The sequence below is a fragment of the Urocitellus parryii genome, chromosome 3 (assembly GCF_045843805.1).
Source record: "Urocitellus parryii isolate mUroPar1 chromosome 3, mUroPar1.hap1, whole genome shotgun sequence".
NCBI classification, from domain to species: domain Eukaryota; kingdom Metazoa; phylum Chordata; class Mammalia; order Rodentia; family Sciuridae; genus Urocitellus; species Urocitellus parryii.
Window position 1 is genome coordinate 195208933 of NC_135533.1, and position 24978 is coordinate 195233910.

General features: G+C 37.2%; 1 protein-coding gene across 6 annotated transcripts in view; it reads left to right on the forward strand.

Moving 5' to 3' along the window:
• The window catches only part of Wdr48 (WD repeat domain 48), a 43824-nt gene that overhangs the window by 83 nt on the left and 18763 nt on the right, over positions 1-24978 (forward strand). For 4 of the 6 annotated variants that reach the window (XM_026401601.2, XM_026401600.2, XM_026401599.2 and 1 more), the window contains exons 2-9: positions 12996-13136; positions 15109-15187; positions 15788-15870; positions 15984-16113; positions 16195-16308; positions 17999-18087; positions 18443-18544; positions 23200-23424. In XM_026401601.2, coding sequence (XP_026257386.2) covers positions 12996-13136; positions 15109-15187; positions 15788-15870; positions 15984-16113; positions 16195-16308; positions 17999-18087; positions 18443-18544; positions 23200-23424 — 963 coding nt within the window. The remainder of the gene's footprint in view (positions 1-12995; positions 13137-15108; positions 15188-15787; positions 15871-15983; positions 16114-16194; positions 16309-17998; positions 18088-18442; positions 18545-23199; positions 23425-24978) is intronic. The other 2 variants (XM_026401603.2, XM_026401605.2) reach the window with 1 other exon arrangement.

Below are 24978 nucleotides of genomic sequence, written 5' to 3' on the forward strand. Positions count from 1 at the left end.
GAGCCCGGCTCCTCGGCCTTCTGAACGCGGCCAGCCGGTCCGGACCCACCTCCAGCGGGCAGATACCCCACGCCGCGGCCAGCTGGGGTGGTGGCTTGGGATGAGCGGGGCGGGACGCGGCCCGCGACGAGGGGTGGGGCCGTGGCGCTAACGGCTAAAGGAAGGGGAGGGGGGCTGCCGTTTGGCCGCGAGGCCAGTTCCCAGATCCTCGCTGCAAGGGTTCTGAGCCCGGGATGGCTGGTGTCGTCTGCCCTATAGGAGTGTGTGTGCGGGGTCGGGAGGTGCTAGTTCCCCGCCCACCTGCCTCCCCTGTCCCCTGCTTTTCTCCGAAGCATCTGCTTTCGCGGGCAGGTCCCCTGGAGGAGGTCCCCTGGCGCTTCTCGGCAGGTGGGCGGCAGAGGAGTTAGAGTTACCGGGCCAGTGCGGGGGCGTGGCGGAGGTAGCGGCTGGCTTTGCGGGGTTTCTGCGGAGGATTCCGCACGTGGGAGCTTTCCCCAGGGGTGAGGTGGGAACGCCGTGCGAGTCTGCTAGTGTTCTTGGGGAAATTACAATATTCGTTGTTTTTGAATTGAATTTCTTACTTAGCATCTTCCTGTCAGTATGCATCCTCGAATCGTTTTTTCTTGTTTCTATAATTTATTATATATTAGTGAAGAGTTATCTCACCGTACCTTGTGCGCATTGTGTCCTCACGAATTCACTTTTGTTTGAACTATGTTTAGGAGTTTTTGTTACCTTGCATTTGCAGCAGTACAGGCAGTAAAAGCCTGTTACAGATGAATGCCTGCAGATTTATTGTATATAATGGCGATAAGGTACATTTATGTACTAAACACTTACAGGGCACTTAGATTGGCCCCAAAGAGGGAAAAGAATTGAGAGGGTATAGGAATCAGTAGCACCCAAGCTTTCTGTATAAAACAGAGCAGTATGTGTTGTTCTACAAGTTGAAATCAGTGAGTCTTTAGTAGATAGTGAGGACTAAAGGATCCTTCAATAAAATAATCCTAGCAAAATGTTATAGGCCACAAAGTCTTCTGAATAGGTAATGTGTCTTATTGATCCTATTGCTTAGTACAGTGTCCTAAGCACTCAGATTTTGTTTGAGTGAAATTAGCTATCGAATATAGCTTACCCTGTTAGTTGAATTTTATGTGCATTAATGACAGGATTTAAGTAATCCCAACATCCAGGCCAAGTGGTGAAATTGTCTCATCCCGACTACAAAGTAACTCAAAATTGTAGTTTGATAGTATTCAGAGCCTAGGGGAGTATGCTCTGAGAAAGAAGGATAATCAGGTCTCTCAGTTTCTTGCGTTGAGATTTGCAAAAAGACGACTGTAATAGAGCAGCATGGGGAAGATGAAAAGTAACTGCATCAGGTGTGGAAAAACAGTGTTTTAATAACCTGAATGTGAGCCAGTGCATGTATAATGAGGGAGGTGACAATTCTTCTCTTCACTGATCAGAGTGTTCATCGCTTTGTTCTTAAGTAGCAACAGCAATTAAATTGGTGAAGTGACTTGAAACCATTTCCTATCAAGAGCATTTAAAGAGCTAAGATTAGCCTACTTAAAAGATTCAGGGAGCTTTCAGAATTTGTCCCCAAAGTATAAAAGCAATGTTAGAAGCCACAGAGATTGATTTCATCTCAAACTTCATTTTGCATGGAAGTGTTTTTTGAACTAGTGCATATTCATTGCAATAAAAACCCACAAACAGTTCAAAAGTATAAATTGTAGTTGGCCTCCACTCTTCACAAAAAGCTACTGTGGGCTGTGTGATCTATAATCTTAGACCAGTTTCTGAACCTGTGCCCTATTGGCTTTTTAGGCTGGCTCTTTCTTTTTTGTGTAGGGATAAGGGGAGCTATAAGTTGTTTAGTATCACCTCTGGCTTCTACCCACTAGATGTAGCAGCACCTCACCAGTTATGGCAGTCAGAAATGTCTCAAACATTTTCGAACATCCCTTTGCAGACAAAATTGCTGCTAATTGAGAACCACTGTCTGTTACCTCTTCCTGTTTATGTACCTGGCTTTTGTGGTTTTTTACTTAAATGGACCCATAGTGTTTACTGCTATCTTGCTTTGCCAAGATTTTAAATAAACATTTCCTTTGACCCCCAATTTCTTATTTAAAAATTCTTTTATTCTACATTAGTACATATGTTTAATCTGTCTGTAATTAGGCAAGAGAGTGTATTGTAGGAACATTGTCATTGTGAAAAACAAAACTAAATATCCATCATTGGAAGCTAAATGTCTGCAGTTGTCAAATTATGACATGAATATAGAGAATTATTTTGCAATTGTTAAAAAGATCAGCCAGAGCCATTTAATTAAAATATGTCCAGAAGTCAAATGAGCAAGTCAACATAGTATGATCCCATTTCCACAAAGGAAATAATGGCATTTTTAGAATCAGGAAGGTTATCAACAGTGATTATTTCTTTGGGGTTAGCCTATGTTATTATGAATAAGACAGGACATGGGATAGCTTTTATTTTATGCATCTTTACATATTTTTCAACTTAAGAGATCTTTGTTTTGTGAAAAGTATATGGGTACTTGGAAATGTAACTCTATTTTGCCCCTTCGCTATCTGTGTCTTGGACCAAGAGAGAGTAGCCCAGAACTCCATTGTTGAGTTATAGGCCAAAAAGAACCCTTGAGACTTATAATATTGCTAAAGAATCAGTGGAGAGGAATCCAAACATACTGCTTATTAATTATAGACAAAATTAAAAATGAGTACATGCCCTGCCATCTTCAACTGCTAAAGAAATTGAAGGTATTTGAGAGGAGGGATGGAAATGGGATTGCTAGAAACATGATCAATCAAATATGTGAATTCAGATATCTGATGGAAGATACCAAAAGCAGGTCTTTTCACTCCCTCTAGTGCATTACTGTTATGGTTTTCCAGCAATCCAGTCTGTTGATTAGCCCTCTTTGTCTCCATTTTTCCTCCTATTATGGCCTCTTCCTTCACTTGCTTCAGAATTCTTGGGGAAAAAATTAGACTGGATCACTAATATTCCTGAGTTAGGAGCAACAACCATACCCTAGCACTCCAAGATGATTCAAGAATATGAGTACTTAGCCTTTTGTAACAGAAGGATTCTTTTGGTTGGAAATGACTCCAAATCTATCTTAACTGAGCTCACATAATAAAGGATATGTATTAAGAGGTAGTGCTAGTTTCATGCAAACCCTGATCCAGTAGGCCAACTGTGACTGTACCCTAAGAAGTGATGTAAAGTCGTCACCATTGGGCTCTATGCAAGTTTTCCTCTCCTATTCTCAAACTCTTTAGCTTTAGCCCTTCCCTCTTGTGGCATGGTGGGTGCAACCATTTCACATCTCATGTCCTTTCACATTATCCAGTATAACAAGAGTCTCTTAGATAGACTCTATACAAGATCTTTCAGGATTTGCTTGCTTTGAGGGAAATCTTGGAGGCAGAAGTGTGTAATGGATAAGTGTGTAATGGATAAGCAGTGAACAAATGTCTGTTCCACCAGTATTTGTTTAGAGCTCAGTGTGGCCTTCGCTCCTCATTCTCAGTCCCAGCTCTGGGATGGTTGTTTAGTCTTGGAGACTTTTTTTTCAAGGAAGTAGAATGATGCCAAATCCTGGCTTTTCGAGGAGAAGCCCTTCCAAATATCTAAAGTGAAATGCTTTTTTGGCACTGGGAATTGAAAGGTGGGGGGGGGGTACTTTACCACTGAGCTACATCCCCAGGCCTTTGTTTTTATTTTGAGACAGAGGTTCACTAAGTTATTAAGGCTGGCCTGGAATTTGTGATCCTCCTGCCTCAGCCTTCCTAGTCACTGGGATTACAGGTGTGTACCACCTCACTGGACTTAAGTTGAATTACTTTTTATTTAGGATGGTTAATAAAAATTTGATAGTGATATGACGCCTTAGAACAGGAATCCGCAAACTTTCTGAAAGGATCCAGATGGTAAATGATTTGCTCTTGTTATTTTAGTACTAGGGGTTGAACCCTAGGGTGCTTTACAACTGAACTATATTCCCCCATCCTCCCTACCCCTGTCCCTGCCTTTTTATTAATTTGAGACTGGGTCTTACTTAGTAGTTAGGGCCTCACTAAGTTGCTGAGGCTGGCCTTGAACTTGCAGTCCTCCTGCATCAGGCTCTAAAATCACTGGCAGAAAGTAAATGTTTTAGGCCTTGCAGGCTAACTCATATTTTAAGGAGTCAACTCTATGTCATAAATTTTCAACTGTGCCATTATAATTTGAAACCAGCGTAGATGGTACCAAAGTGAATAGGCATGGCTGTGTTCCAATAATGCTAGTTTACAAAAATAGGACTTGGGCTGGGTTTGTCAAACAGCCAGGTTTTACCTAACCCCTGGTTTAGAAGAAATGTTAGAAGGTGTCCTATTTTATTTGCAAGACTACTTTTTAAAATACTTTAAAAAATCAACTGAAATATAGGTACAAGCAGAAGGTCATGGCCCATAAGATTGGACAGGAAAAACACATATGGGAATTATTTATATTTGGCCAGTTTTTCTTGGAATGGGCTAAATACACCTGATAGGCAGAAGTAGCCTTAAATGAGAGCTGTGCAATTCCATTAATAAGACATTGTAAGAACAGGCAAAACTAGTCTGTGATGAAAATAGATCTAGATTGCCTGGGAATGGAGTATGCAGATTGGGAAGAAAATGAAGGAACTTTTTTTCGTGATAATGTTGTATGTGTCTTTGAAAGGGCTTATATAGGTATGTTCGTTTGTCATAACTATCTATGGCACATTTCACTCTGTGTAATTTTACCTTAAAAATGATAAGCAATGCTGGGCGTGGTGGCACACACCTGTAATTCCAGCAGCTGGGGAGACTGAGGCAGTAGGATTTCGAGTTCAAGGCCAGTCTCAGCAAAAGCAAGGCACAGGGCAACTCAGTCAGACCCTGTCTCTAAATAAAATACAGAAAATAGGGCTGGGGATGTGGCTTAGTGGTCAAGCCCCTTAACCGCCCTCAAAAAATGATTTGCATGTGCTAGAATCTTAAGTGTTGATGATATGCAGCTTATTTTCAAAGGCATCAAAAATATGGTGAATCAAATGAATGGATGTGTTAAAAGAAATGTAGACTGTTAATTGAAGAATATGTGTGGTGGATATATATGCTAAATTTAATTGTGTGATTCTTTCTATTTTTGTATTTTAAATTTTTCACAATAAAATACTGGAAGGAAGTTGGCTTTAAAGATTTGAAAATGGTTAGATAGTGATTAGCAGTGGAAGAGGGGGAAATGAAATTTTTATTTATGGTGGGGAGAGAAGGCCTTGTTTGAGAAGCCAACTTTTCAGTAAGGGTCTAAAGGAAAGGAGAAAAATGAGAGAATGATATAGCAACACCACCTTCTGGGAGAAGAGCATTCCAGTGAGATTATCAAATGCAAAGGTCCTGAGGTGAATGCTGGCCTGTTTCTGATCTGTAGAGACACGTTGTGGTTGGCCTGGGGCAAGTGAAACAAGAGAAGCAGAAAATGAAATCCGAGAGGTGGTTGGAGGTCAGATCTTGTAGGGCCCTACACTTTGCAGTGAGCCCTGAGTGAGATGAGAAGCAGTTGTTGGATTTTGAGCAAATGAATAATGTGATATATGGTAATGCCCGCCTCCTATATCTGCAGTTCATTTTCCACTGTTAGCTGCTAAAGTGCAGTCTGAAAATACTAAATGGAAAATACCAGGAATAAACAATTGTAAGTTTTAAATTATCTGCTATTTCAGGTAGCATGATGAAATCTCATGCCAGCCCAGCCACCCAAGAGGTGTCTTTGTTCAAGGTATTCATACCATTAGTAACCACCCATTAGTCATTTGTTAGTCATCTAGGTTATCAGTATCTTGGTCATCAAATCTACTCTCATGTTATTGTAATGCTTATGTTCAAATAACCCTTATTTTGTGTTAAATAATCCATTATTTTATAATGACCCCAGAGGACCAGAGTAGTGATGCTGCATAGTGCTTCCTTTAAGTGAAAAATTGAAAGTACAACCTTATAGATACATATAGGGAAAAACAACATGGTATGTATAGGATTTAATACCACTGTGGTTTTAGGTATCCACTGGTGGTCTTGGAATGTATCTGCCATGGATAAGGGGGACTACTGTACATGTGTTTTAATAGGCTTAGCAGGACTTTTTAAAAATCCAGATGCCATGAGATAGTGATTCAAGCCAGTGATGAGAAGGAGTTGAACTCTGGATAAGTCTCAAAGGTAGAACTAGCAAGTCTTGCTGACAGGTTTTGAGATAAAAGAGAAATGAGGATGACATCAAGGTGTTTTGAACTTGAGCAACTTGTTGGAGTAACCATGAACTGAGATGGAGAAGACTTCAGGAATGGTAGTTTGGAGAGAACTCTCAGGAGCTTGATTTGGGGCAAATTCCAATTAAGGTATCATTAGAGATCCAAGTGAAGATAAAGTACACCCTAGAGGAGCCTAGGGAAATCACCCAGAGCTTCTCATTTCTGAGCCTGAAATGGTTTTAAGTTTTCCTTTTTTAAAATGAACTTTCTGTTTATTCCATAGTATATGAAGCGTGTTTGTTTTTGTATTGTTTAGTTGCTATGGTAGAAAGAATGGGCTCCTAATCCTTGGAACTTATACATATGTTAGTTACATGATCAAAAGGACTTTGCATGTGTAATAAGGTTCCAAACCTTAAAATAGAAGGATTATCCTGTGAGCCCTTAAAAGCAGAGGACTTCCTCCAGCTGGAGGCAGAAGGCAGTGAGATGTGGCATAAGAGAGCTTTGAGGTGTGAGATGGATTCCACCCTCCACCTGGGCCACGTGGAAAGGATGAGAAGGAATGCGGACAATTGCTAGGAGCAAAGATGAACAGATCCTTAACTGACAGCAAGGAAACAAAACAGGGACCTTAGGCCTGCAATTCTAAGGAACTGATTTCAACCAACCAGGATGAGCTTGGAAGCAGGCTCTTTACTAGAGCCTCTAGTCAAAAGCACAGATTGCTGGCCCTGATCAGTTTGGGCCTCTGAGACCCTTGACAGAGGACCCACTTATGCCCAGCCTTGACTTTTTGACCCTCAGAACTGAAATAATAAATGGGTATGTGTAAAGTCACTGCATGGGTGATTTGTTACAATAATGATAGAAAATCAGTCTGATTACCTCTAAGTAAAATGGTGATGAAAGAGATATGTTTTTCTCATGACTGTTTCTACCCTCTGGCAGGTTGCCAATAACTCTAGGGTATTTAAGTTTGAGATGCTTAGACAGATCACATGAAGTTCAATGGATCACCCATCTGATTTCTTTGTTTTAGGTCCTAGATAATTGTTGAAGAAATTAGTCAAAGAGTGCTTACCCAGGCTGGGGTAGTAGCTCAGTGGTAGAGTACTTGCCTAGCATGGGTGAGGCACTGGATTCAGTGGATTCAATCCTCAGCACCACATACAAAGCAAATAAATAAAAAATAAAGGTTAAAAAAATTTGCTTACTGAGCCAGATACGAACATTTACGTTTTTTGTAACTTAACTGGATACTTGTTACCTGGGGACTAATCAATTATTTTTTTGCCTGTCAGTCCCTTTAACTGGTTCTTCCAAATGTATATTTCCTACTGATGACCTGGCTTCCCATCCCATTGCAAAGCTCACTTAGTACACTTCCCCATTTTTTTAAGTAAATCATGATGGTTAGATATAAGTTCTTATCTCTGCTTTAAGTTGTGCCCTTGGGGCAAGGGTGCAGCAGTGCCTTCCAGCTATCAATATTTTGTTTATTTGCTACTTTGTTTAAAGTATTAAAGTGCACTATTAAAATGTACTCTTTTTAAAAAGAAATTAGAGTTACATGTGATAGTTCCCAACAAACTCATACATGAATGGAAATTGATTTTTTCAGTTAATGATCCCCCACACACATTTTCTTCCTGTCCTCCCTCTCATCTCCCATTCTTCTGCTCTACTAGACTTCTTTTGCTTGTCTATTAATTTATATTCAATTGCTAACCTACACTCTTGACTTTGTCTAAATGAAGCTTTTCTATGACCTTGTTCACCAGGTTATTGTTTCTCAGACCGATTCTACTTCTGTTTTATTTATTTATTTATTTATTTATTTATTTATTGCTTTCATCCCTTCTGCTTGCAAAAGCTTGCCTGTATCTTGGGGAGAAAAATTTCACTTGACTTGCTGTCATTTCTAGTTCGATCTTTCCCTCATTAGAACACACTGTATTCTCAGATTTTAAAATAGTGCCTGACAACTAGGGAGCACTTAGTCAATATTAGTTGAAAAAATTAAATTATGTTTTTCCTCTTTCTATATCCAGACTTTTTAAATGAGTTTTTAATGTGAAATGTCTTGGAATATATCAGTGTATATAGTTTGTCTTCATTCTTTAATAACCACATGAGGTAATTTATATAACTATTTCCTTATCAGATATATTATTTCTATTTTATCATACTACATTAAAAATAGTGGTTATAAAATGATAGAGAAAGTCTTATAAAAGTAAATAAAGGACAAAGATAGATAATATAGAATGCCTAAAAGATGGAGGATCAGTTTGAAAGTTTTAGCATATAACTGATGGGATTTCAAGAAAGAACAAAGAAAGACCGGACATGAAGTACTACAAGCTTCCACGTTGAAAGGGCTTTCTAATTACATAGCAAAATTAGTGATAAAAAGACTAAATGAAGAAATATAAAGGGAATAAAAGGGAAGAGCCTAAAAGTTTAGCGAGAGGGTGTCCAGAAGAGTCTGAAAATGAGGTCATATTAAAGTTGGATGAAACAAAATGGCATTGAATTCATTGGCAGTAGCGGATGTTAGAGCAACATGTTCAAAAGCTGAGAGAGTGTTTTGTTTTGTTTTGTTGGCAATGCTAAGGATTAAATCCAGGACCTCACACAGGGTAGGAGAGCATTCTACCACGGAGCTACAGCCTCAGTTCTTTTTGTCTTATTTATTTATTTATTTGTTTTTCAAGAATAAAATGTTTTATTACATAAAACGTTTTGTTTTATCATCTAAACAGAAACATTCTCAAATTAAAATGGAGAACTCTTAAACCACCAAAAATATAAATGTCTTCATTTTAAGAGGCAATGATATTAACAAGATATCTTTTTTCTTAATTTTTAAATTTGTTTTAATTAGTTATACATGACAGTAGAATGCATTTATGCACTTTGAAATATCATACATAGATGGGATATAATTTCTCATTTTTATAAGTGTACATGTTGTTTTATTTTGAGACAGAATCTCAGGTTGCCCAGGCTGACCTCAAACTTGGATCCTCCTGCCTCAGCTTCTCAAACAGCTGTTCTTACAGGCCTGAGCCACTGTGCCAGGCCTTTCATGTTATTTTCTTAAGATCCTAAGGAAGTACTTCAGCAAAACTGGGGAATGAACAAGGTGAAATCAAAATTCTGGAAATCGAGACTCTACCCCAGAAAAGCAGTATAAGAAAGCAGCAAAGGTGGCACACACTGTGCCAGCAACCTGTGTGGTAACCACCCCAGAGCACAGTGAGGAGACGGAGGACTGAGGAAGCCTTATGAGAACAAAGGGGTAGGTGAGTTCCATGGTGCAGCAGTTGAAGAAAATCGAATTTAAAGTAGAAGAAAACATTGAAGGAGGAAAATAAAGAACTTTAGGGAAAACAAAAGGATCTTTGAGGAAGGAAGATATTCATAATATAGTACTTGGTTAGTCAACTGAAAGCCTGATGAAGTTACAACAATGTAGTACTGATTATTTATTCAGCTGATAATAATGTATCTATATAAGAAGAATAGACAAGAAATATCAAAGGTGTTTTATATCCTAATCTTTATAATAAAATGAGTAAATTGGGAATGTCTAAAATGAATGTGCTGGAGTTGTAGCATAATATTTAGGGAAATGCTGTAACCCTCCAGTAGAAACAACCAAGAGTTAAAATTAGTTCCATTTAGGGATGAATGAAGACTGGGTACTCTCAGGCAGTAGGGAGATTATTTTTCTTTGCAATGTTTTAATAGTGTTTGACTTTCTAAATACAGGCAAGAATTACTTTGATAATAGAATATAAATTTTTAAAATAAAATAATGTGTGTCCATTATAAAACATTAAAGCCACATAAATAGTCATGACTGAGTGGGGAAAAAAATCACCATAATCCTATCACTCAGGAATAACTGCTGGTATTTATTTCAAAATATATTATGTGTTTAATATTTTGAAACACTTTCACAATAATGATTATTATACATGATGTGTTGAAACATGCATAATTCACTTAAAATATACTATCTTCTTGTGTCAGGCTAGATCTACATCAACATTTTTAACAATTAAATAACACTATTTTATAGGTATGTGTGCCAAAATTTTTTCAACTAGGATACTTCTAATTCGTTTACATTTTTAATAACATCCATTGTAGATACATGAAGATGTCATCCCAGAATTTGTTTTGCTAAGAATTACTCTCCACCTGAAATGACAGCCCCAATAATTATGTTATCCTCCAACCCTTGCCTACTGGTTCAGTCAGATAATCTCCTACAAATCAGAAAATTAAAATTCATATATACTACATAGTCTCAGTTAAAGGAAATGTGCTCCAGACAAGTGGGCTTCGTGTTCCAGAGAAAGAGTGAGAAGGGACTGAATTTGACATGGTGCGCAGAGAAGGATTAAGAGGCAGAACTTGACATTGAAGTCACCTTAGTTCCTAGTGGCTTTCCAACAGATTTCCAATATATTTGCCTATTGTATGCCAGGTACAGTGGAGATAGAGTGGTAGGAGGAGCAAGGCAGACAAGGTCCTTGCCACTCAGAGCTTATTCTAATATAGGAAGAGATAATAAAAAAGAAATAACCGGAGTGTGCTAAAAACTGTGAAATAAGTAGGATATTGGTGTCAAGGGAAATGAGATCAGGGAAGGCCTTTCAGAGGTGATCTGTCTAAGACAGAAAGGGTGAAGGCAAGCCAGAGGAGATAAAAACTGGGTATCCCAGTGGGGTTGGAAGGTTGAGGAATCTTCAGTAAATGAGAAGGTCCTGAGGAGGATGAGTTCAGAGCTGGATGTGTTTGAGGAACATAAAGAGTTTAGGGTCACTAACGTGAAAGAAACTGAGAGGTTAGTCTGAGGTGAGTATAAAGGATGCGGGGTTAGAACCAAAGCATTGAAGGAGTTTGGACTTTAAATCTGTGGAAAATTATTAAAAGGTTTCAACAGAGAAGTGCTATGATTTTATTTTAAAAATGCCTCTTGAGTGATTAGCTGTATTTTCTGCCTTTCAGTTCTGTTAGATATCCTTGTATTCTTATGTTAAATTTTCTAAAAAATGAGAAAATAATGACTTACATTTGTGGGTTTTTTTTTTTTTTGTGTGGTTGTTGTTGTTGTTAAATTCTCAAGAATTTGAGTAGATTTCAGTTGCAGTTGCTTGTTTCCAAAAGACCAAGTTTAAGAAAATATCTTAGTAATTATTTGTGTATGCAGTCTTAGCCCTTCCGAAGGATAAATTCCATTTTGTTTATCCATTTGTCAGTTAATGGTCACTTGGGTGTTTTCACTTTTTGGCCATTGTGAATACTGCTTTAAACATTCTTATACTTATAAAAGGTTTGACTTGTATTTGGTAAAATAATTACCATCTTTCTTTTCATGTTGGAAGAGCCTTCTATATCTACAGACTATGTAAATGTTCACCTGCCTTTAAAATTACTTGAATGACTATGTTATTAAATTTCAACTTTTTGTTAAGATCTTTAAAGTAGGAACTGGGGTTGTGGCTCAGTGTTAGAGCACTTCTAGAAAGAATTTAATGCTATTCTAAACAACATTGGGTTAAATTTACAAATTTAGGCATGAATTGCCAATTTTGAATCTTTCTGTTCTGTAGTATTACATGTTTTCTCTATTTGATTTTTCTCTTTTGTACCATTTCCTATCAGTTATGTGTTTTCTTGTAAAATGTATTTCTACGGGGCTGGGGTTGTGGCTCAGCGATAGAGCGCTTGCCTCGCACGTGCGAGACCCTGGGTTCAATACTCAGCACCACATAAAAAATAAATAAGTGAAATAAAGGTATTGTGTCCAACTATGACTAAAAAATAAATTTTTTAAAAAATGTATTTATAGGTATTTATCTTGTTGCTTTTATAATTAGGTCTCTCCCTCCCCCTGCCCTTGTATTTTGAAATAGTTATTACATTGGAAAAGTTTTGCTTTGGACTACCAGCCAGTGTATTGACTTTTTCTTAGTTATAATTCTTTTGGGTTGATTCTCACATGTTTTCCCAAGAAATAGAGGTCACCAAGGGAAAATGAAGTAGGAAGAAGCATCCTGAAGGAAAAGTTGAGTTTATTATAGGAACTCAGAACTTGAGATGGCATTCTGCTTGTCATATTATGAAAGGCTTTTTTGAGGAAGCATATCATTTAAAGAGAAACCCGAAGATTGTAATAGGAGATAGTCTGACAAGTAGGAGGGAGAACTTCCAAATGGGGCTAGCATGTGCAGTAGTCTGGAGGCCCTGTGTGCACAAGGACCTAGAACAAAAATGAAAGCAGGAAAGGCGAACAAGGCTCTTGAGATATGGTAAGGATTTACATCAAATCACAAATTCAGCAGTAAGCAGCTGGATGTTTTTTGAACCCAGATGGGTTGCATTCCAATTTAGATTTCCAAAAGATTACCCTGTCTGCTTTGTGAAAATGAATTAAAGGCAAAGGAGTAGAAGGAGAGTCCAATTAGGAAGCAGTAGTTTAGGGCAAACTTAATCATCTTGGTCTAGGTTAACTTCTCTTTTTAGCCCTTTAATCTTTAGAGTAAAATAAAAATAAAAATTTTATTGGCTTGAAAAATAAGTTTTTTTATTATTAATTGGCTACTAGTAGACTACATCTTTTTATTGCATGGCTTATAACATCATGAAAAGCATCTGTTGATGTATTTATCAGGTTTCCTATGTTATTCGGGATGAAGTAGAGAAGTACAATCGGAATGGAGTCAATGCCCTACAGTTGGATCCAGCGCTAAATAGACTTTTCACAGCTGGGCGAGACTCTATCATAAGAATATGGAGTGTCAATCAGCACAAGGTAAGGCAAAGATTAAGTTTACATTTAAAAATCTATAAATTTGTAAATTTTGGTTGCTTTTTCCTGTCTTATGTGATGCCTTTTTTCAGTTTCTGATTTAATCTCTAAGCACTGAATTTTTTAGTACACTCTATATTAAGACATTGAAACCAGAATTCTGTAAGCCTCTGAGAAAAATTACCCCCACGAGAATTTCACAAGTGTTTTAGCTAAGGCAAGGATTCCATAAACCAGGTTTTGTTTAAGAGCTCTTTACCACAAAGGACCAATGATATTGACTGATAGGAAGTGATTACTTCCAGCGGTTTTTCTGCTTTAGAATATGACCCCCAAAAGTCTCCTTGCAACCATACTTTTAAAAAAAGTAAAAAAGAAAGGTTTAGGTATGCTTTCACATTATTTATAAGCAATTTTGAACAAATATTTGATTTTCTTCATTTGAGGTGAATAGGGTTCCCACAAAACCTGCAGCGCCCTATTACATTATATAAGGTTGGTATGAAACTATGAGGACAGCATAGTTTAAAACTCCTTCAGGAGTTTTAAAGTCTATTTTCTTAAACAGGGAACAGAATTTAAATATATGGAAAAATAAATCCCACATCAAACAGGATGGAACTCTTTTGGTATTTTATTTAAATACCCGTATTGTGAATGACATAGAAAAGAAAACCAAGGAAGGAAAAGGAACATTTCCTGAGTTCTTAACTATGTGCCAGACACTCTTGGCACTTATATCTACCATGATTTTAATTCTCACAGCAATCTCTCATGTCAGCTCTTAGGATTCATCTTTATAGGTGAGAAAACAGTGTCAGAAAAGGCCATGGTTAAATGGCTAGTAAGTGGCAGAGAATGAGAACCCAGCCTTACTTCAAAACCTTGATTCTAGACCTCGTATTTTTAAAAGTCTATCTTTAGCAAGCTCTACAAGTCTGATATTCAGTGTTGAAAAGATCTACTACTTAGGAGAGTTGCTAGATGAGGTCTCTCTAAATGGACTTCAGTCCAGCAGGCTCTGAATTCTTTAGCCAGTGGAAGCAGTGGTGACCCTGTGTCAAAAGTCAGAAAACTATTTATGTTTAGCTTTTAAATGCACTTATATTTAAATTGAGATGTCTCCTTTCTGGGAATTCACAGTATTTCAAACAAAGTAAGGAAAACTAATGTGGAATAATCTGGAAATCTTCTTGACTTGCCCTCAAACATCTTTTTCTAGTCATCCTTTTATGACAGTTTAAGTACCATCATTTTTCATACATGAAGAGAGTGGGGTTTTTGTTGTTGTTGTTTTGGTTTGGTTTTGCCCATGAAATGTCTCAAAGTTGCATGTTTTGGGTATGGGATGTAATTAAATACTGGTCTTTTGAAGTCCTCTCCTGGTAATTAAGCCAGATGAGGGGAACAAGAGAGTCTCCAGTTATTGAACTGGAATGGTGATATGAACTTGCTCAGTCTTTCTTCTGTGAAGGACTGTAGAAAACATTTAAAAATCAAAAGATAAAAACAGCAGGAGGAGAAAGCAGAAAGCAGAAGTGTGTGTCTCCCTTTGCCAGCAGACCAGACTCCTCACCATGCTCCTCACACTCATTTCTGCCCCTGCTGGCTGCTGTGAGCCTTCACCACCAGAGTTAAGATTTCCCCAGCCTGTGGAAGCAAACCCCTTCCTGCAACACTCTGCATCACGCATGCACAGTGCCTAGCCCAGAGCATGGCCTTCACCATCATAAGGCATAACAATTAATTATTTATGCTGGAAATGTACCTTTTGTTACTGGTAAATGTCCTAAAACAAAAGTATTTTCATCTGTTTCTGAAAGCATTGCCTGTTTGTAAAATTTTATTCTGAATTCAGTTGTCAGTTTTAAGACCTTAGAGCGATGTTACATTAATTGAAAAATCTGAACAGATCTAGAATTTTTAATTATTTCATTCTCTGATATAAACTCTTACAATTTTTCTTTTAATTCAGCAAGATCCATATATAGCATCTATGGAACACCATACTGATTGGGTAAACGACATTGTACTCTGTTGTAATGGGAAAACATGTAAGTATTTCTTTGGATTATTGAGCTTTCAAAAGTTTTTAATTCAATTTGATATATTTTTATATAAACTATTTTATTAAAGTCTAAAATACATACAAAAAAGTATACATACCTTGAGATTACAACTTAATATAATTCAAGAAACAGAAAATTGCCAGGAGCTTATTTGTGTCACCGTTTCAGTCATTGTGTCTTGCCCCAAGGTAAACTCTCTCCTGTCTTCTGAACCATACATTAGTTTTACTTGCATCTCAGCTGTATAGCAGTAGATTCATATAATACACACATTTTTTTCCCTTTTAGTCTTTTTGATACCTCCTTTGGTTTTTATTTTGGTAGGATCCATTTCTTGGTTTTGCAGTCTGAGAGAAATTTTTCTCTGTCAAATTAGTTGGGTGTTCACCTGGAACATTAGGAAAGTTTGCCCTATTAAAAATTTGGATGTGTATGTAACAATATCTAATAGGTTCTAGAGAGATCTTTGAAGAGTGTATGAGTGTGAACATTAGTTTGAAATAATGTTACTTTGTTTTAAGATACGTTTTAAAGTTATTATAAATCATACTGCTAAGGGTTTTGCTAATTCTTTGGCTCTTCTAGTAATATCTGCGTCTTCTGACACGACAGTAAAAGTATGGAACGCACATAAGGGATTTTGCATGTCAACATTAAGAACGCATAAGGTAAAACAGCTAACAGTTCTCAGTATCTTCAGTGTAATATTGAAATCTTAGCACTTTGGCTCATTTTTTAATTGATCTACAGAGTAGATCATAGTATGTCTGTTTTGTTACAGGATTATGTAAAGGCATTAGCATATGCCAAGGATAAGGAACTGGTAGCATCAGCTGGGTTGGACAGACAAATATTCCTTTGGGATGTGAATACTCTAACAGCATTGACTGCCTCAAATAACACTGTCACAAGTAAGGTGTTTGAAAAAAATTTCTTTGAAAGTGATCTGAGTTGACATAAATAAAGAATGGTTTATAAAACATCTTTGATAGGTTTGCATCGAGACAGTGGTTCATATTTTGAGAGTGCTTCTACCTACAGCGTTCTAGCCCCCAAGAGTATGATTGAGCAACAAGGAGATAGTTCCTCACTGCAGTCTAAACATGGTAACTTCTCCAGGTGTAACCTGGTTATTTTTTGTACATGTGCATGTCTTAGCTCCCTAGCTAAAGTATAAGTCCCTGCGGGGTAGAAAAATCTTGTTTTATCACTACTTTGTATCCCACAGGATTGCCTGGCTTAGACCCACAGGTATTTTTGAAGGAGATGGTGATTTCCTGACAAAATAGTCAGTTTTCTGATTTAAAAGTATTACCATATATTAAGAGCTTTTGAGTTAACGGCCAAAATGGAAAGTACAGGGGGAAAGAAACAGAAAAAAAAAATGTTTCCAGTGCCAGTCGAGAAGACCATTTCAGAGTAGCCCTAAAGAATCTATCCTATTTCAGAAGAGCCCAGGGAGGATAGGATTGTTTTTGAGGTAATTCAGAGATATTCACAACAGTTTAATAGTGCGGCAATTTAATCAAATAATAGATCTCAGGTTGTCACCTTAGACTTATGCAAATCTGGATTTGAAATTCAACATCACACTTGACCCAACCTCCTAGAGCCCTCTAGGGCAGATGTCAGAGGGGACTTGTAGGAGCACATTTTTAACATAGCTTGGACTGGAAGAACTATGTTCAAGACATGGACTCGGACTATCTGGAACTCCATATTACAGGTCCAACTTGTCATGAATCAGTGGAGTGCTCACAGTGACTTAGCCAAAATTGTTCTAATGTAACCTAGTATATGCCAAGAAGGGCAAGTTGGGAGATTGGTACATATAATTCCTTGAATATCGTTTTACCAACCAGGAAATATATAAACTCTATGTTTCTCTTATTACCCTTGTTTTTTTTCACCTGTATACCTTCTCAGTGATTGAGAAGCTAGACCCTGCTGGGGCCTGTCCTGTCATTGGGCTCTGTCTGTATGTGAGGCCTTTCTCAAAGAGACACTAAAGAGGAGGGAAGAAAGCAATAGAAAGAAGATTGTTACTAGGTCAGAGACTAGGCTTAGTGGATACAGCTTCTGCTATTGTTGATATGTCTTTCTTAGAACTCTTTAGAGATGATATCACAAGTTTTTTTAAGATTATAGAAATAATACTAACACTAGTTAACATTTATTGAATACTTACAAGTAGGCATTTTTCTAAACACTTCACATGTACTAACTATTACTGATCACTTCTCAGTATGTTTATTTATTGAAGGATTATGATCATACTGTATAGATAATTTTATATGCAACTATTTTCACTTTGGTAATACTGAGTTCTGAATCAAAGGGCATTTAACATGATTCTTGCCATTAAGCACTACCTTTGTTTTTTGTCTAAATTGGTATATGAAAATGGTATTTTGTTTTGATTTGCATTTCCTTGAATAATAGTGAGTTTGGGCATTTTTTCCATATACTGGCACGTGTATATCTTTGAAAATGCATTCTTTATGTGGATGGTTTTTAAATAATAGTGCAATTCAATTTAGCCAATATTTATTGAGCTAAATATTTATTGAGTGCTAATTGAGCACTTATGTACATTCAAATCTGGGAAAGATATGAACTTTGATAATAATACTATGGTTTAGAATTATCTCCATTGTTGGTAGATTTCTTTTCCTTAAAGTACTCATAAAGATAAGATTCTCTAAACTGAATAATCAGACTTATAATTTTTTGCTGACTAATAACTAAACAGCTGATGATTTTTTGTTAACATTTAATTCCATTTGTCCTCAATAGCTTCTTCTTTAAGTGGGAACAAAGATTCCATTTATAGCCTTGCCATGAATCAACTGGGAACAATCATTGTATCGGGGTCCACAGAGAAGGTAAGGGGAGCTTAAAGAGTATGTTTGAACATAAGAAAACAAATCAAAATATTTTGATCTATGTAATTATTAAATATTTGGTTAGTGGTTTTGCCTTGAGGATACTAAAAGAAAGGTGTTATTTGAATAAATGAGTACATAACTGTATGATTACTATGTATGTGGTAAAGTGGGTGGGGAGGTTGTGTAATTTCTGACGTAAGAAAGGCTTTCCTAAGGTTAGGAGCCTTAGCAGTTATTGGCTAAAGCAGTATTTCCTTCTCAGAATTTAAAGGTTATATTTAAAAAGTCATCAATTATTTAAATTTGATTATGTATATACTCAATTTGTGTAATATTCTCTTAAAATTCACAGGTTTTAAGGGTATGGGATCCAAGAACATGTGCAAAACTAATGAAGCTTAAAGGGCACACAGATAATGTAAAAGCATTGCTGTTGAACAGAGATGGCACACAGGTATGCAGTTTCACCTTACTAATGACCTTGTCAGAAATTTCCCTGCTTTCTATACTATTGCACAGGTTGATTTGAACCAAAAGCCACACATAAATTGTGGCCTAATATTTATAGTTCTTTATTGCACATATAATAATCTTCACTTAAAACTCTTCTATTTGGAATTACTTTTAATAAAGGCAAAAGAAGAATTTCTTTAGAAAAGATCTACTGCTGACAAGTGTATATAATTATGGTGCATACAAGCTAAATAGCCAAAAAATGTTACCTGCATAAAGCAGAAGGAAGGTTTGGTATTGAATGTTTTACACCATTATTAAAGTAGGAAACCTCACAATAGTCTGACTTGGGCAGATTTCATCAGTTGACTATGTAGTCTGTAAATCTAATTTTCTAACAATGTTTAGAGTTAACATTTTAAAGAAAAACACATTAGTAATGTTTGAACATTAGCTCTCTTGGCTACATACTTTGCAAATTAGAAATCTGAATTAAAGATTAGAGATGAAACTGATGAAATAGAGAGTAAAAAAAATAATACAAAGGATCAATATATTGACAAGTTGGTTCTTTGAAAAGATAAAGATTGATAAATACTTAACCAAGCAAACCAAAAGAAAGAAGACCCAAATTAATAAAATCAGAGATGACTTCCAAATATACTGAAATCCAGATCATCATTAGGGACTACTTTGAAAATTTACACTCCAATAAATTAGAAAATCCAGCAGTGGACAAATTTCTAGACAAAAGTGACCTACCAAAATAGAACCACAGGATATAGAAAACCTAAACAGACAAGTGACAAGCAATGAGACTGAAGCAGTAATAGAAAGCTTTCCAACCAGTAATGGACTCTAAGCTGAATTCTCCCAGACTTCTAAAGAAGTTCTAATGCCATTGCTCCTCAAATTATTCCATGAAATAGAAAGGAGTGGGGAACACTTCCAAATGCATTCTATAAATCCAGTATCATCTTGAGACCTAAATCAGATAAAGACACATCAAGGAAAGAAAACTACAGACCAATATTCTTCTGGGGGTTATGGGTAACTGGGGATTGAACCTGGGTACTCTACATTGAGCCACATCCCCAGCCCTATTTTGCATTTTATTTAGAGACACGGTCTCATTCAGTTGTTTAGTGCCTTGCTTTTGCTGAGACTGGCTTTGAACTCACAGTCCTCTTGTCTCAGCCTCCCAAGCTTCTGGGATTACAAGCATGTGCCACCATGCTCAGCCAGACCAATATTCTTGATGAATATAAATGCAGAAATCCTTAATAAAATGTTAGCAAATGCTATTCAACAACACATTAAGAAGCTTGTACATCATGAAGTTGGTTTTATTTCAGGGATGCAAGGATGGTTCAACATAGCAAATCAATAAATGTAACATAACATAAGTAGAATCAAAGATAAATATCACATGATTATCTCAATAGATGAACAAAAAGACAGAATTCAGCACCTGTTCATGATAAAAACAGTGAAGAAACTAGGGATAGCAATAACTTACCTCTACATTGTAAAGGGTGTATATGACAAACTCAACATCAAAGTGAGTGGGGAAAACTAAAAGCATTTCCTCTTCAGGAACTGGACAAAGATGTCCACTGTCCTCACTCCTATTTAACATAGTACTTGAAATTTTAGCCAGAGCAATTAGGCAAGGTATGGGGATAATGGATACAAATAAAAGAAGTCATATTATCTCTGCCTGTTGATGACAGTCTTATATCTAGAAGATCCGAAAAGCTTCACCAGAGACTCCTAAAATTAATAAGTTCAGCAAAGTAGCAGGACATAAAATTAGCATACAAAAATCAGTAGCTTTTCTATATACCAGTAGTGAATCTGCTGAAAAAGAAATTAGGAAAACAAATCATATAGAGAATAAAATACCCAGAATTGCCAAAGCAATTCCAAGGATAAAACAATGCTAGAGACATCATGATACCTAGTTTTAAGTTTTAATATATACCACGGAGCCATGTAACTAAAATAGCATGGTTCTGGATTAAAAGTTGTTGTTTTTTGTAATCCTGGTCACTCGCTCCGGGAGGCTGAAGTAGGAGGATTGCAAGTTCAAGACCTGCCAGGGCAACCCAATGAGACCCTATCTCAAAATAAAATAAAAAGTGCTGGAGATGCATCTCAGTGGTCAAGCATCCATAGGTTCAATCTCCAGTACTCCCCACCCTGCCCCCAATAAAAAAGAAGAAAAAGTGGTTGCTCTCAGGGAGCCTTCTCTTTTTTGTCTTAGAATACTTATGACCATCAGGGGCTGGGGATGTGGCTCAGCGGTAGCGCGCTCGCCTGGCATGCGTGCGGCCCAGGTTCGATCCTCAGCACCACATACCAACAAAGATGTTGTGTCCGCCGAGAACTAAAAATAAATATTAAAAATTCTCTCTCTCTCTCTCTTAAAAAAAAAAAAAAAAAAAAAAAGAATACTTATGACCATCAGAAATTATTTTGTGTTTTCTACCAGGATTGATAGAACTCTTGTGTTTTCTCTTCTGCTTCCAGTTGCACACTCAGGGTTTGGACCGTATCACTTTTCTGTTGCAAATTGCTGAGGCACCAGGACTTTAAGCCATCTCATTTGTCTTTCTTTGCCTCTTTGAGTTGTTAGACTTTACTTTGTGCAGATGTGTAGTCTAGGATCGAAGGTCTGAGGGATCAAAGCTTTACTGATTGCATTGCTGCCTCAGAGCAGCACCTCCTCCTGGAATGGGGAGCCCCTCTTTGGCTCCCATCCCACAGAATGCCACAATTCTCCCACACACAGGTTGAAGGTCTGCTCATAAACTTTCCCCTGACAGGTTGTTGGTTAGTTTCTCAGTTCCCTTGTAAAGTAGTTGAAGTAGGAGAGAACTCTGATACTCCTTAGCAATTTGTGGATTCTCCTAGTATATTCATTTAATTAAGCTTGCCCAGAGTGCTAAAGTTACAAGGCAGGCCAGTAAATCTTTAACATTCCCTAAAACCTCATCTATTCAAGCACCTTCTAAATCATGAAGGCCCTAATTATCTTTTCTTTGAAGTTCTTTTCTTACTTAATTTCATACTCCAGCAACAGGAGTTGCTTGGTCCTTAGGGCCATTCTTTTTCCCAAGGAAATGAAGTTTTTATCCTCTTTGCAAGTCTCCACGGTAACTGGTCCAGAACACTAAGCATGCTGAATGTGAATGTGAGGTGGCTAATTCTGCCTGTTTCTGTTAGACTCACAGTGTGCTTGGCCCTAATTTGTGTGCTACCAACCTCTATGTCATTGACTCTTCTGAACTTTCAGAAATTGTTAGAATTACTAATGTTAATTCACTTGAGGCTCATGTAGAAAGTGTCCAAGGTCACAGAGAGTGAGTGCTAAGCCTGGAACTAGATTTTGCTTCTACTGGATGTTAAGAATCTGGAGCCATGAGAGAAGGAAAAAGATTTGGCTCCAGGACTCCAAAAGGCATGCTGGCCTAATGCAGTGTTTGTCAAGCTTAGGGTACATTGGAATTACCTGTATAATCTGTTAAACCCTACTGCTCCTCATTAGGTCTGTATGGGACTCAAGAATTTACTTTTTTTTTTTTTTTTCATTCAAAGCTCAAGGCTAGAGAAGGAACTTAAAAGATTGTACAGAACTCTTTAAGAGATCTGTTCAATCTTTTTTCTTCTTTTTTTAAAATATTTATTTTTTAGTTATAGGTGGACACAATATCTTTATTTTTATGTGGTGCTGAGGGTTGAACCCAGTGCCTCACACATGCTAGGGAAGCACTCCACCTCTGAGCCACAATCCCAGCTGCACCCCTTTTTTATTGTTCTTTTTATATATTAGTGAAGTAGATAAAGTGGAATGAAGGAAAGGGAGGAGGTATGGGTTAGGGAAAGACAATGGGATGAATCTGACCTAACTTCCCTATGTACATACATGAGTATTTCACAGCGAATCTCACTATTATCACCATCCACAAGACCCTAATTTAAAAAATAATAACTATAAGTAAATAGCAGAAAGATCAGTAGGGTAGAGGGAAGGGAACAGACATGGTGGGAGAAAGGGAGAGAAGAGGAATGTACTGAGGACTGAATTAGAACAAATTATATTGCATGCTTTTATATAATTATGTCAAAATAAAGAATTTACATTTTTAACAAGTTGCCAGGGAGACTGATGCTGCTCAGACCACTGCCATTTATCTTCAGCTGTTTTTAAAATCCATCTCCCTGCTGGATGTGGTGTTGTACACCTAAAACCCCTGCTATTTGGGAGACTGGGGCAGGGGTTTGGCAAGTTCAAGTCCAGCCTGGGCAACTTAGCAAAACCTTATCTCAAAACAAACAAACAAAAACCATCTTCCTCCCTTAGTAATAGAGCTTCAGAACAGGACTCACCTGTAGGATTTACAGGTAATCAACAGATAGCCAGGTAGAGAGAACAAAGGCAGTTTTGCTGAAAGTATCCCTTCCTTGATCATGCACTGTTGGCCTTTGGTCATTTCAGACTAGTAGATGCCTGTCAGAAGCCTTTATCGGAGAGAAATGCAAGTTACTAAATATGTGCACTTGACTATGTAGGGTCAGTAGAAAACCGTACACAAGGTACAGGAAAGCAAGAGCTTCTTAGTTAGGTCTCACCTTTTTTTTATTTGTTTGCAGTGCCTCTCTGGTAGTTCTGATGGAACAATTCGTCTTTGGTCTCTTGGCCAACAGAGATGTATAGCAACATACCGAGTCCATGATGAAGGTGTTTGGGCTCTGCAGGTCAATGATGCCTTCACACATGTATATTCTGGAGGAAGGGACAGGAAGATTTATTGTACTGACTTAAGAAACCCTGATATTCGAGTGCTAATTTGTGAAGAAAAAGCACCAGTACTCAAGGTATGTCATATATTATAGTTTTACAATTAAGGTTGTTGAACTTATCAGCCAAGTATACCAAAGTCTGTGTTAAAACATGAATCAACTGTGGGATTGAACAAAAGATCTTTTATCATAGGTAGAACTTGACAGGGCAAAGAAGAGTAGGCGCTTGTTTGGATGGAAGAGTGTCGTATAGATTCCTGGGCGGGTGGCATGTTAGTGCTGGAACAGTTTTATAAGTCACCTGTGACTTCTTAGGTTTGTCAGTGATGCACATTCCTCCTACTGGTGAATTCTAGTGTGGTTATCTCTTACTTCCTGACTGTTCTGACTGTCTGACCTGTCCTTAGGTGGAGTGTGAGCAGTTAAGGTTACTGTGAACAGACAATAAAATAGGGGAGGTCTGGGAAATGTGTCCACAGTCTTAGGAGTAAGGAGGTAGACAAAGTATTCCTGAAGAAGAAGAGAGAGCAAGCTTCTTCGTACTCCACAGAGCAGTTCTGATAATCAGGATCTGTGATATGAGCAAAAGGGGACCAAAGTAGATGGTAACTGTAATGGACCAATAATCCTTTATAGAAGCAAAGAGTTGAGTCTGAACTGGTAACAATACATAGCATGTGGACAGGCAGCAGATTGATGGATAGAGACAAGCCTGGAAGAGAAATACTCTGCCAGAATCTCTTGACCATGAAGAAGAGACTAAAAGAATTTGGGACAAACATAACCATATATTTTAAAGAGCATTTCTTTTAACTAAGATGGATTCCTGGCTACCAGCCCTGTTTCCACAGCTCCCGACCTGTACTTTCTAGTATTGGAAGAATAGTGGATAAATGTAAAGTGATTGCACTTATGTAATATACATACATGCATATAAGGTTATTTATATGTGTGCAGCATTTTAAAAATACAGAAGTATATATGGTAATCTATTCCTGATGTTCCGTTCTTAAGTGAGGGTACTCTTGACTTTTGCTGTGTTCTTACTGTGTTGTTTTTTTTTTTAATTACATTTTCAAAGAAAAAAGAAATATATTTCCTTGTTATTAAGAAAGAGCATAAGGGCTGGGGATAAAGCTCAATCGGTAGCGTGCTTACCTTGTATGCACAAGACCCTGGGTTCAAACCCCAGTACCAGTACCACAAAAAAAAAAAAAAAAAAAAAGGAAGAACGTAAAAATTAGAGTAGCAAAAACAAAATTATAAAACAGCTTCGTTCTTTCGACTATATCCATTTAGGTCCCTCAAATTAACCACACTTAAAACTTTCATTCCTAATTAGAATAAGTTATATTCTATATATGTATAATTTTTCAGAATATATTATACTGTCATGTATAACCAAAATAAATAAATTGAAAAAAAAGAGATGATAGGCATCTATATTAGAAAGGGAGAAGTAAAATTATCTCTCTTCATAGATGATAGCATCTAATATGTTGAAAACCCTAAAGATTCTATCACCAGAACAAAAAGAAAAAATCATTAGGACTAATAAGTGGAGCAAAGTCACAGGATATAAAATCAATGCATAAGCTGGGCATGGTGGAGCATGCCTGTAATCCCAGT